General features: G+C 41.3%; 1 protein-coding gene across 1 annotated transcript; it reads right to left on the bottom strand.

Moving 5' to 3' along the window:
* Positions 1-2,634: 2,634 nt before the first annotated feature.
* LOC135247614 (prostaglandin E2 receptor EP2 subtype-like) lies at positions 2,635-13,647 on the bottom strand. The gene is made up of 2 exons (XM_064321276.1): positions 12,340-13,647; positions 2,635-5,777 (listed from the first exon to the last, which is right to left on the bottom strand). Exons 1-2 carry the CDS (start codon positions 13,147-13,149, stop codon positions 5,484-5,486), a joined length of 1,104 nt encoding a protein of 367 aa, XP_064177346.1. The 5' UTR covers positions 13,150-13,647; the 3' UTR covers positions 2,635-5,483.
* Between the last annotated feature and the right edge of the window lie 546 nt (positions 13,648-14,193).

Below are 14,193 nucleotides of genomic sequence, written 5' to 3'. Positions count from 1 at the left end.
CAATGTAATTTGGTTAACTCCGTCTGTCTCATCATCTGGGCCCTGGTAATTGGGGAAACCGTGCCTGTTTAGCATGCAGCCACCGGCGGTTAACTGGAGACGATGCGCTCATTCTGCTGGTCCCCGAGAGGAGAGAGATGTTTTCTCAGCGTGAGCCAGTTCCTGAAAATCAAAAGCATTCTGGGGGCCAGTGTCGTTGTCACGGCACAGAGAGTTCCCAGCAACAACGGCAGCTTTGCTGTTCTCTCCTGAGGGCCAGTGTTGTAATTTCAGACGTTTCTGAATGACTAAAAATGTCTATTTTAAAGTGGGAACTCCCCCTGTGTGAAAGTAAAAAGAGAAAAGGTTTTTAGTCAAGTTTGTCAAGCCCATTTTTGATTGAACCACATTCTGTTATTGTAAAGCAGTGTTTTTTGTACTGCATCTTGATCGTTTTTATGCCTGTTATTAATAACAACTTTGATAAACCTTACTGTGCTTTCTCCATATTTATTATAACCAGGAGCATTCACAGTGTCGGTACAGTTTCACAGTGCCTGCAGGACAGCTGAAGATCTTCACAAACAAGAAGAGCATGAATGTACACAATGAAAAGCTCTGAATTAGTTCCCTTTATGTCCTTTGTGTGTCTTTTTTTTTGTTGTGGTTGCTATTTTAATGCTGTGTTTAACATTTCAACTTCCGTACAGCTCATATGCGCAGGCTACGTGCCTTGAAGTTGGACCAATGGTGACTTTAGAGAAGGCAAAATTATTTGACACAACTAGCATGATATAGCTTGACATTGATTTTCAAAGCAATAACATTTTAAACTAAATCAAGACCTTCAAAGGAGGTGAGTTTGAAGGGAAGGAAAATTGGGAATAATTTGAAACCTGATAGGTTTCCTTTGTTGATTCTTTTTGGTTCAAAAATATTTTTTTAATCCTATCCCAATTATTCTGATTGTATTTCTGCTTTTCCCAGGCTAAAAGACTTGACAAACAGCTTGGTAGCAGATGTGAAAAATGGTAAGAACTCTGCTCTCTCCTGGGGAGCGTGCCAGATAAACACTGTTTCTAATCTGTATTGATCAAATCACATTTTGGCATAATGTCAGAAAAAGAGTCAAGAGCGAACATTGAAGATCTATATGCACTATATGTTGAGCACCATCATGCATGTACACACTCCTACAAACACTGAATGCATTTTCTGAATCTGATTTATATTTAGTCGATATTTATGTGCAGTCAAGCACTTGTCGAATGGCGGTATAAACGTCGAAAGATCGCTGTGATCTCTGTAATCAGTTTCGAGGCAGAAGTGTCAGTTTAATGCCGTCCTGAAGCTGGCCTGTTGTAGATGCTTGTTGTTATGGCAATATGGTAATGCCTGTAGGGGCAATATAAGGGGCGGGGGGAGGTGGGCGGGGGGGGGGGGGGGTGGATGATTGCAAGGGCCCTGACTGATAGGGGCCCTCAAAAAAATATTAGAACATAGGATTTTAAGGGGTGGTGGGGCCCAGTGTGAGATCTTTCATGGGGCATCACATTTACAAAATCGAATTTAGTGTAGACGTTACCCATTCCTTGACATTTGAGATTGTTTTTTTTTTTTTTCTTTTCTTTTTTGCTTTGTGACAAGAGAACCAAATCTCAACAGTTGTTATTTGTGAGCCTTCTAAGTTGATTTAAAATAGCCCTTGGATCAGATTTCTCGATTCAAATGAAATCGCTGACTTGAGTTGAGCAGGATTGAATTGTTTCACTCACAGAGAATACATTTTTACAGTATTGATTTTTTTGGGCAGTAAAATGTTTGAGTCACGTTGTGGAGTCTACAGATGCAGCAGACTCTCACCGCAGGTTTCAGTTCTTCCAAGCTCTTCTGAATAATCAAGGGAAATCATCCCTGAATCATGTGAGAAAGCAGAAGCGTACCACAGGAATTGTCCAAAATGTTCTGTGTAGCAGTGGTGGGATTATTTCGTAATTTGAGAAAGTCTGTTGTGAGGCGGAAAAGCCTGACATATGTAGAGGAAGAGGACTGTGCTTTTATATGCTAATGAGATCAGTGAAGGGCCAAACCCTGTGTCATCATGCTCCTAAAAACACCACCCAGTAGCTTATCTATGGCTTCTGGTGTGTGTGTGTGAGTGTGTGAGTGTGTGAGTGTGTGAGTGTGTGAGTGTGTGAGTGTGAGTGTGTGTGTGTGTGTGTGTGTCTGTGTGCTCGCACGTACGCGTTTGTATGTTTGTAATTTGTGTGTGTGCTCTGTGTGTGTGTGCATGTGCATGCGCATGTTTGTACTGTGTGTGTGTGTGTGTGCGTTTGTTCCCTGTGAATGCGCCTGCCCTGCCCTTGTGCCCCTGATATCTCCCCATATACAGAACAGCTGTTTCCTGGCCCTGCCCATAAAAGCCCTAAAGAAGATGGGGTGGGTCAATGCAATAAACAGTTACAGACAAGCACTTCCGCCAACAGTGCGAATTGCCCCTCCGACTGTACGCTAATCCCGTTAGCCAACGCTGATAAACTCTTCCAAATTCAATTACTGTGAAGGAACAGAGCATTCCCACTGCACACAGATAGCCTTCTGCTTTTCTGAAGTCTAATTATTGTCGTGAAAAATAACTACAAAGGGAGAAATAGCAAGACAGACGGACAAGTATTTATCATATATATTTCATAACCATCCATTTTAAAGTGGTATTAAGGCTACAGCTCCATACAAAAGCTACATTGAACATTTTGACATCAATCATTCATTGGTAAACTATTCATAAAAAAATAAACACGATAAAACAGGCATGTATACTACCATAGCACTATTTTCAAACCTCTTGTATTATGATATAGATTTCTGAATGAAATTCAGACCTGGGCTTCACATTCTCATGTAGTACAGCATACACACATATGTCAAGCAACAATAAGCGTATAAATCGTGGAACACATTACGACAAAAATGTGCCATTAGGAAATTATGGATCTTCGAAAATTTGACAACCAATCAGTCGAGTCTCACTATGATGCACTGCTGCCCCTGCCAATGAGATTAAGTTATGAAATAACGCTCCTCCCCCTGATTTTTGCAGTTGAATCCTGTCCAGCTCCATCACTCTACAAAATCAAATCCTTGCACGTTAGTGTCTTCTGTTCAGGTGAGGCCAAGCTTTGAAATAAATCCAGCTTTGGCAGCTTTTGGATGATGGATTGTGAAATCAGAATGATGGGGTGAGAATAAAGAGAACGGGTTTGGCATTTCTCACGTAAATTGACAAGATATACGGTACCAAGCTTTCCTAGTTTACTTTCTCCTGGCATGTATAGTAAACCTGGCGAGACTTTTGGAAACGCCAAGCTTAAATAAATTTCTCGCAAAATGTACTGGCTTTTGATCAGACATTTTTGTGGGCTGTGTTGTGTAACTTATAGTCTTCGGTGAGAGAATGCACAATGTTTAAACATGCCTTGTTCAAGGACATCTGAGTGTATGGCGTTTTTATTCAAATTAATGTTGAGGACATATCTGAGCCATGCCTGAACAATGACTTTGACTGACTTTCAACTTTATAGCCTACTGTTGATATTTTATTTTTAAGACTAATATAGATATGCAAGTTGGGAAATCATAGACTGTATGTCTGAACTTGGCATTTCATTTCAGCAACAGCCGGAAGGCTTTATCAGTTGCTGTTAACAACATGCCATCTCGGACAAGGGAGGCTACATTGAACTGAGTGTGTCACTCCCAAATTCCCCAGTGAGCACGTTTAAATAAGGTTCCTCCTTGTGTACGAGGCCTTATCATAACAGACGCTAATTGTGGCGCTCTGTCTGCAGTCCTGAGTTCCCACCGTAACTCTCCCTTAACCGCCATTTTCTGTCCTCACCAATGAGGTTCCTCCTAAAGATTTACGTTAATGTTTAAGTTGAAGCCAGGCAACGACGACATGCTTACTTGAAAACGGATTACGCTTAAGGCAACATCCAGAGCATGAATACAATGTTTTTCAGTAATCAATTCTGCATTGCAGTGCGAAATGGAACCTGCATTGACATCGACGAAGAGTAGGCTAATTTGGAAGTCATGAGGTGGTTTGCCATATGCGATAACATGGATAATGCACACACACACATACACACACGTTTTACATTTTTTCATAGATCAGTGCAAATAAATAGTTGAGAAATACAGTACATAATTACGATCATAACAGTTAATAAAGATCATAACGGTTAATCTCACAGAGTATATTACCTTAATATTACATATAATCAATATATTTGTTCCTCATTAATATTAGCCTATTCATTCCTGATTCAGGTTGAATTACAGAGCAAGGTTACTAGACGTTACGTAGTTACATCATAAAATAATTTAACATGGCACTCCATACAAAAAAGCACAGCGTACAAAACATCAACAAACGAAAGTTTGCCAGAACAGTTTCGTAACGTCACATATTTTCAGTGCACTCCGTTTTTAATAAATCAACAGAAAAAAAATCTGTCACTCGGCAGATTTTTAAAATTCAGTTTAATCCACAGTCGTATGTTATGCATTATCATTTCAATTCTGAAGACAAGTCAGAGGTACTTGGACGTATATGACAAGTGTTTTGAATCTAAATCCAACGAGAATGTTCGTCGCTGCTGGAAATCGCGGGCAAGTGCAGGCTAGATCTGCACCATCACCGCGAAGTCATCCTACGAGACGCCCACTTCTTGGTCAGTGAACCGGGAGAAAACTCCCTCACCACTGCATTCTCGGTACCGGGGAAACTCCGGTAGCGATAAAAAAAGAGAACCTGGCAGGCACGACGGTGCACACGGCTAAAGCCGCAGAAGCCCCAAGGCAAGCGTTTCAAATACAGAGAGAGAACACAGAGGTGTGTCTGTGTAGGCTGTAGAGAGGAGTGCTATCCGTTTAATTCCATTCTACCCATCTACATGGAAAGGCTTGTCCCAACACAGTGAGTCCATAGAGCCCTCCTGCTTCCTGCCTGCAATAGACTAGTGCCCATAAAACAACTCATGTATTCCTCCCATCTGTAACAGTTTCAAGTAAAATCTACGCTAAAAAAAAAAAAAAAAACGTGAATCCCCACATGGATTTTCCCATTTATGAAATGTTATGACTAGAAAATGATCTCACTACTGTTACCATCAAAACACGTCTATGGGCCCTGGTGGAACATCTGCCTTCTCCCTGACGGCTTATTCCCCGTGGTGTGTGTCGAAGTCAAACAGTGCCTTGGGCAGTCCTAAATGGGCTAGCCATTTTGTTAAGTAAGCAAATCACATTTCCCTGCCGGTCTATACTTAGCGAAAAACATGTAGGAAACCACTGGTTTTATTCCTGCTGATTCTCACTGCAGTAGCACGACGGAGCCTGACCCAGACCTAAACCACGGGGCAGACTCTTGCTGATGCTCTGTGTCCTAAGAGACCTCTTAGTGGGGCCTGTTTTCAGTTGGTAGCGTGACTGGGCCAGACCTACACCATCTCTCCCGAGCCCTGAAGCTTTGTGATCTCTGTGGAGGCCTTGTGGTGGCAGAGATCGTTCAGGGTGTTCACCTCCTTCCCCAGGGTGGAGCCGAACACGACCCCCCTGTAGGGCAGGGCCGAATTTTTGCACAGCGCCCCCCAGAGGAAGCGCAGGACAGACGGGCTGAGGATGATGAAGACCCAGGGGTTGATGATGGAGTTGATTGACAGGAAGCGCAGGGCGATGAGGTCGGTGTTGTGGCTCTCGACCCTTTTCCCCGTGGAGTTGATGTACACGCGAATCTGTGCAGAAATGAAAGCGCAATGTCAGTCACTGGCACCGCTGTCAAAACAAGGACGCTTGTAAACATAGTGATTACAAACCATTAAAGAAAATAACTGGGGTATATGCAAAGTGTTTTAATTCAAAATGTTTCCAGAAAAGTAAGTATATAGTCAGTTCAGCTGAAAACGTATTCTTTTTTATTATACTGAGAGAACTATGCTGTACAGTATATGGGTATGTATAAACATTTAAGCATTTGAATAAAACCGACAGTAAATTAATGCTAACATTTTGTCACAAAAAATTGAAATCTTTTTTGTGGTCATGAGAGAAAACACTGATTTTCACACGCAGACACACATTCTGCTAGGACATGCACCCCTAGTTTATATACATATAGTCTGCTTTTCTGTATTTCCCAAGATGACTAACAGATTTTGAAGTGAAAGTGCACCAAACTGTCTCTGGCTGATATCCAGAAACAGCAAGACTATTTCAATGTCCAATTGGACAATGCTGAGACTGGAACTCTTAGGTCACAAGCTAAAAGTATATTAAACTGCAGTGCCTACAATGCTTGTATATTAAACTTCAGTCAGTGCCTACATATTAACCTACTGTGCCTACATATTAACCAACCATGCCTACACATTAACCTACAGTGCCTAGACATTAAACAACAGTGCCTTTACATTGACCTACAGCACCTATATATTAAACTGCAGTGCCTATATATTAAGCTCGAGTGCCCGCGCTGCCTACTGAAAAGCTCATGGCATTGTGGTTCAGACAGGGGCTATAGTGTTTTGACTGACTCTGACTGGGACAGAGCCACTGTTCCCTTGAGAAAATGACTCAGCCTGAATTGTTCTGGACAAACTGCAGCTGCAGAAGGGGTATTAAAATGCCACTGTAGGCAAGAGTAAAGAATTAGCCGCAGAAAAACACAAAGTGCTAAAACGATTGTCTTTCTCGTCAACAAACGGACGTGTGGTTCAACGCCTGACTCTCAAAGGCTCCACATCGGGGACTATACAACAACATAAACCACCCCTCCTGCAACCTGTGAGCCATTACCAGGGCATAAATAATCCTCCTCCACCTTCAGGTCATTACCTGTGGGTAGATAATGAAACACAATTCTTCTCCTAAATGGAACACCATGTACCTCTGTCGGGGGTTCTCTGGAACCTCAAACACCCCTGCCATCTGTTACATGTAGTTAGCACGCCAAGCACATAAAAAAGTTGGATTTAAAAGTGGGCAAGCTCCAAAAGATGGAAAAAATTATAATACTAGAATAATCGATGCAGCATATGCAATTGATATTTCTATTGGGCCTGCATAAAGCTTGCTTTTGAGATTCCTTTAACTCGTTGAAGAGTAGGCTTTTTGGAATGTTTTTTCCAAAATGTTAAGTCAGTGTTCTAGAACTCCATTGCTTTCAATCACCAATCACCATTGTGGAAAGTGGCAGGATTTTGCTTTCCTATAAGTTGGCAAGTTCTGATGAAACCACAACACTGTTTCCCCTCGATGCTTTTGTCCAATTAGAGCCAATGGATGATAAACATACTTGTCCCTGATTGGCTGGTATGTGTAGCTTTCCCTTACTTGTAGCAGAACGTGATTCCCAGATCAATGGAAACTGATACTGTACATGCGAGCTGGGGGGAACGTCCTAGCATCAGGTTCTTCCTCTCTGTACCTCTCTGCTTTATGGAGGCACTGCCTAAAGTACCACAGTGACAATATCTGTTTGCAGTTTCAAATCACTGGTACAGGTCATTTAAGTGTTCTGACATCCCGTTAAATTTTGAATGGAATTGGGTTGCTGGGTAGCTCATTCTGTTAAGGCACTGTTCTGGTGCATGGGTGGTTTCTATGGTCTGGGATCAAATCCTGACCTTGCCAGTGCCAACTGTTGACGCAGGGTGACTGATAATTGAAGTTAGCTGTGCCCAGGGCCAGAGAGGGTTCCCTTGGGTGGCATCTCATCACTAGAGTCGACGCTGGTCGATCGGGCACTAGTGGTTGGGGCGTGAAATGTCTTCCTCCAGCTCATATCTGTGTGAGCTTGGCTTGTGTGGCTGCGAAGTGGAAAGATGCCGCTGGCGACATCATGTTCTTCAGAGGGGAGTGCATGTTTGCCTGCGCTCTTCTACACTGGCTGTGGACACTGCAGCATGAGTGCTGCTGTATACAAACGGCCGCAGGTTTTTAAACATGCATTTTGAGCGGAATTTAACCCACAGGCGCCACACCACAAACAGACCCTGACATGGCTGCCGCCTTTCAGTATCAAGGCTGGTTTGTTCCTCTTTTTGGGGCAGTAGAAGTAACATAATAGTGAAGGAGATGGGCTTGTAATTCCAAGGGTGGCCTGAAATGTATTCTGAGTATCACTAGATGAATATTTGTTCTGAATAACAGATAATAATGTCACACACACACTGAATATTTAATCGTACTGAGTGCCCTTTTAATTATTTATATAATCATCATCATCTGGAGAAGCTAAAAGAAAGAGAAGGTGCTTGTTGAAGGAACAGGCAAGATAAGGTTTCATCAGGGGACCAGTGTGGCTTGTGGAAAACTTCAAATAGACCCTGTGATATTCATCCCACAGGTGACCTAATACCACCACAGTGGTGTCGTATACATGAGACATGCACCTGCACCATATGCCAGTTTTCTACTTCCCTGCAAAGCCTGCTGGGTATACTCACACGAACACGGAATTATGTGGTAAATATCAATAACCATCTTAGTCAATACAGATACCGATGCCAACACTTTCCTCTTTTACAGTATACCACAAATGCAAAACTGCAATCAAGATTCCACATTCATTGAAGATGAGTAGATGAGCACAGATGTCAATTTATGACTGGGAAACGTAACAAATTTTATTTGCATAACTAAATTTCAACTTGCTTTATCATTTAAGTGGAGAGCATGAGTCTAGAGAGCTACTGGGTCTCTGTATACCTTTACTTGTGACTTTGGCTGGTAAAAAAATTACTTAATTTTCACATAGTTTACAGCCCCAGTGACACATCAAGGTCTTCGCTACTGTGGTGTAGCACCTTCCATCAACATATCAGCCAATCATATCAGCTGTATTCACAGCTTATTAGCCAGTACCGACAAGTTTGCTTTATGCTCTTATCGCCAATACTGATATGACCCCGATATTATTGTGACATCTATATTTAGTATTGTTTTGAGTGTCCTTTTTTTATTATATCTGAATTCATTCTGATAGTTTCTTTAGAAAGCAATGTGCGCACAACTGACATCGTTCAATAACGTTCTGTGACTTGTGTCCATGCGTTTTTCCCCAGGGGCATTTGATGGAGTAAGTGCATCAAACAACTGAGCATTTCGCATAATGAAGACGACTCGTGCAGTATGAGCGTCTCGCTGGCCTCACACTGGCCACATTCATTCCGCTCGTTCTTCCCGTCCATCAGACTTCATCATTTACAAGCCCTTTCTCCGGTGTACAGTGTAAGCATCATTTTTAAACAAAAAGCATTTGCGCTCTTATTTCAACCTTTAATTAAAAACAGGAGCGCTCAGCTCAAATGTAATTACACAATAATAACCTTAAATATTTCCAGTAAGGGTATGAACTGGCTGTTCATTTGCAGCAACGAATCTACAAATTAATATACATTTGTGGATATTCTGATAAAACTGACCACAATTTTTTTTTTTTTTTTTTTACATACAGGTTGAAACCGGGATACAGTACACTTGATTTCAAAATATATATTCCTTTTTGGGTTTGCAAGCATGAGTTAAGGGTCTGCAATTAAACTTATTTTCCAGTACTGGCTCTGATCGTAAATATCTCTGTTTAACTTGTACATCTGCGCTGACATTTTAGAGTGAGATTTATAAGGCTGCTGTCAGCTGTGTTCCACCATTTCACTGATGCAGGCAGTCTGTTTGTGGAAATGTTACCTTCACCTTGCAAAATGTTGACACTGGATCTTTTATGATTTGGTCAGTATATATTACAGAATCTCTCTCATGGGCAGTAGAGGTGTTTTTCTCCTCATATTACACTACCACTGCTCTTCTCTATAGTTGCATTCATGGTCCTCGCCTGAGACACAATGAGACGGGCACAGACTTAGTGGGCACCACTTTGCCAGTTTCATTGTGCTCTCTGCTTCCTTCCTCTTTGGGTAACTCCAGAACATGACAGCATTTGCTCTATGTTTCCCATAATTGTCATGGTCGTGAAGACCTACTCATTTTTGAGCTGTCATATTGAAAATGTTTACTATTCCCTCTATTCTGGCCGTAATAATAGTAATATATTTCCATAAGTAGCATGACCTTTTTTTTCCTATTTTGAGACCGAAGGCAAAGGTGAAAAGTCAGAAGTGTAGGATTTCATGTTGCCTTTCTGGGTGTCACAGAGATGTACTTTACTGGAAGAGCATATACTGTATACAGCAGGCTATGGCAGGGGGTAGAGCGTGGGTGCCATCCCGTACCAGACGGATTTCCACCATTCCCCAACCAGGCTTACATGATAGTATGTCCTAATGACCAGGTCCTCAGCATAATTCAGTCACTGATGATTTACAATGCAATTTCCATTACGAAATTCGTTTTAGAAATTTGATGGTCCTAGCAGTTTGGACTTTTTCCAGTTGCCATTACAGCTGCTACATTGATGCCCTTGGACGTGACTGAACGTGTTAGATGGTGACTTACAACGTGAAGGAGGATTTATGCATGCTCATACAGCTGGCCCTCGGGTTTTGGCTGCCCTAAACAAAAATGTTGTTGTGGCCCAAAATTGCTCCAAAAAACTTATATTGTATGGGCATGGCACGGTGCTACACTGTTGCCTCACAGCAAGAAGGTGCCGAGTTTGAATCCCAACTGAGGACCTTGTGTGGAGGACCCCCCCCCCCCCCCCCGACCCTGACAAGGGTGACAAGGGATAAGCGGTTTAGAAAATGAATGGCTGGAAGACTTGTGTGGCCCAGTGATGGATGCGGCTGTAAACGACTGCATAGATAGACTGTTTATGCCGGCAGCCGGCTCCGCATGCTTACACAATCTACTTCGACAATCACTGCTCTACATCATATTACATATTACACACCACATCCTCCTGTTATTGTCAGCGTGTATGACTATTCTTGTAAGAATGCACAATATGCATATGTATTCACAAATGAATGTTTTGAAGTAGCCTACGGTGCGGTGTAAAAAGGCGTTCTATGTTTTTCTGCCTTGCTGTTCCCTCTGAAATCGTATTTAACGCAAAAATGTATACACATCACTCCATTACCCCGCAGTGAACTCCAAATTTAGAATCTGTTTTTACTTCTGAAAGTTATTTTCTTTCTCTGCCTCGTTTTTCTTTCGTTTGTTTTTTGTTTGTTTGTTCCAAAGTCCTGGGTGGTCTTCAGCGGCTTCAAAGTCAAGTCTGATTGGAATATCAACTCCCTAGTAAAATCATGTCAAACGAGGGAAAAAAACAGCAATGCACTCTTTGAAGATGAATCGTCACATCAATTGAACTAATCTGATGTTACGACGTCAAATTGAAATTATTTGACGCAGTTGTACTAATAACGGTATTTCAGCTCAGTCTGTTTTAGAGTGATGAGTAGCCTATTTTCCCCAGAGAACGAAGACAAAACCGCTCCCGTTTAAATCAGGTAGTCAGTTCACGCGCCGAAGCAATTCACAGACCTTGAAAAGGTGTCCTTGTATCATAAAATAACAGTGCTGAATGCATTAGAAACTGTAGTAGTATCAGCCTATTACACATGAAATAGCCTAGAACAAAAATCATTTTACGGTGTAAATTGAGCATCTAGATGCATCGTCAACCGCGACTGAATCACCACTGTTCTTCCTCGTCCGAGGTTAGAATTACAGAATTATGATTTGTTAGATTACACGAATATTTTTTGTAGTCCTCATATATGAAAATGAGAAAAGGATGTATAGTCTATTCAAGTTGATATTTTTATACTATATTACCATTTTAAAACAGTAGGCCTTATAATTTGACATTTATTTTACTCAGGCATAACAGTTCAATTCTGGTTCCATTCTTTAGGTGAACATAGTTTCTAGAGTACAAGATTACATAGGCTATACAGTAGGCCCGAATCTATATTGAATACAACAAATTGGTTTTGAATTATATTAGGCATAAACCAACTCAATCGTTTACAAAAAAATGCTGTCTGCTGCAGTTTCGTTAGAAATACCCAATTTTATTTGGGTATCAAGTAAATGCTGATGATTTCTGTAACAGTTTTTCTTCTCCGAAACCTTTAAAATTATTAATAGACATTTAAAATATAGCTTAGGCTACTAGGAGTTTTGTATAACTCAGTATATTTGGTGTGCTAGGCATTATTATTTCAAATAAATTGAAGCAGGTAAATGAATTAACATTGTAAATTATGGTTATGTTTTCATTGTTTGCAAAGGACCAATGTTAACCATATGCAATGCACCAGCAAACGGATAAATTAATGAATAAATAAATAAACATTGCAATGGCAAAAATAGAAAATATTTACTTACCATTAGTGGAAGGGAGCAAATCACGAACGCCACTGTCATGAAGACCAGCAGAATAAGGTGCTCGACCTCTTCAGCCATGGAGTAATGCCTTCGGTCCTTTCTCCCCCTGGTAGATCCTCGGTTCATTTTGCGCCTCCGGTACATTTGGACCAGGTGGTAGATCACGAACGCGTTACAAATCACGACGGAGGTGACGATCGCAAGCATCAAAGTGGCATAAGCGTTGGCGTACACTTTGTCCTCGAGCTTGTGTGGGTTCATGTCAATGAAACACCACGTTCCCGGGCAGTATTGTACGTAATCCCCGAAACCAAGGAACGGCAAAAGACAGAAGACTACGCAAAGCAGGTAAATGAAGGGAATGGAGACATATCCTACACGTTTGGTGATATGCCGCCCGTAAAAGTACGGGCATCCTATGGAAAAGCATCGCTCCAATGCCATGGCGAAAAGTATGGACAAAGTTGCCAAACTAAAAAAAGTCATACTAACACCAAAATACTCGCACACGGAACTGTTCTTACCCATAGTTATTATTGTCATGTTTGTCGCATAAGATGCCATAACTACCGGGCTAATGAGACAAGTTCCCATAAGGTCCGTAACAACCAGCGCGGTCACCAGCACGTGGAAGAGAGACGAGCGCTGCCGACTAAGATCCTTTCTTCGACGGATTTCCAACAGGATCAAAGCGATTACATTTCCGATTACTCCAGCTGAAAACATCAGTGCGCTGATTGTCGGGCTCGAGGGTTCGATAAATTTCCTGTGATGGCAAGTGTCATTGTTTGTGTCAAAAAGCACAGGCATATTTTTTTTTTTCCACAGGTCAAAAAATTATTTTATTTTATACATGCGGTTACCTTTAAACTTCTTTTTTATGGCATTCAGAAGTAGCAACATATAGCTAAGAAACTTGCGTTTTCCATAAGTCCAGAAGCTTAGTTCAATGCACTCATTCAGTGGTCTCACTTTTGATTCCTGATGATTTCGGCAAAAATGAATTGATCTTCTCAGGCAAATATGGATCAAAGTTCTGAAATTAAGAAGCACATTTTGTACACAATCTTCATTCACCGTCCCAACTCCTCCTTCAAGTAAGCTACAGTGGCAAAAAATCCCGCCCACCACGCTTTTGCTTGTGGAGTGTACTGTGAAAATATCGGTGAAAATGTTTCCCTGTTCAGAAGATGCTTCTGTCGGAGTGCATAGGTTCCTCGTGGCAGAGCAGTTCATGTCTAAATACTTTCTTTTCTTAGGTTGCTCGACTACATCGAGCGGCGAGACTGTGCGTGTCAGCGTGGGCTTCTCTTTCTGAATGAGCTGTCCGAATGTAGTGATGCGATGACGTCACCCAGTTGTTGACACACCCTATCCTCAAAAAGTGTGAGCGGAAATTTTCGAGATTCTTTTAAAATACATTTACCGGTTTGTTGTTATTGGTTGTTGAAAGCAACAACAACAACAACAACAATAATAATGTTAGCCTAATATAGGAAAATAATTGTCTTCTGTTATATACATGCAGCTACATATAGCTAGAAAGTGAATAATTCGAAAAAATGAACAGAAAAAATTTGCTTCAGTGAAGTGAGTGCATGATGTACTGTTTTCAAAAATGTGGTTTGTGCAATGTGGTTTATCTTGTCATTTAATTATAGTAGCACAGTAAAAAAAAAAAATGTACAGAATGCCTTTACTTTCGGTTTGGTGTGTCTGTGTCAGTGAGCTACTGTATGCACATGAGTATCTGTTTCATTACCTCTTCCAGAAGACTATATGTTTGTTCAGTGCTATGTGTCCGTGAAAAATTAAACTGATGTGCGTATATCGCACGTTCCATCCATCCATTAT

Source organism: Anguilla rostrata, chromosome 1 (assembly GCF_018555375.3).
Source record: "Anguilla rostrata isolate EN2019 chromosome 1, ASM1855537v3, whole genome shotgun sequence".
In the NCBI taxonomy this organism is placed as follows: domain Eukaryota; kingdom Metazoa; phylum Chordata; class Actinopteri; order Anguilliformes; family Anguillidae; genus Anguilla; species Anguilla rostrata.
Note: the sequence above shows the minus strand (reverse complement) of the source record. Positions and strands in the feature narration are given on the sequence as shown.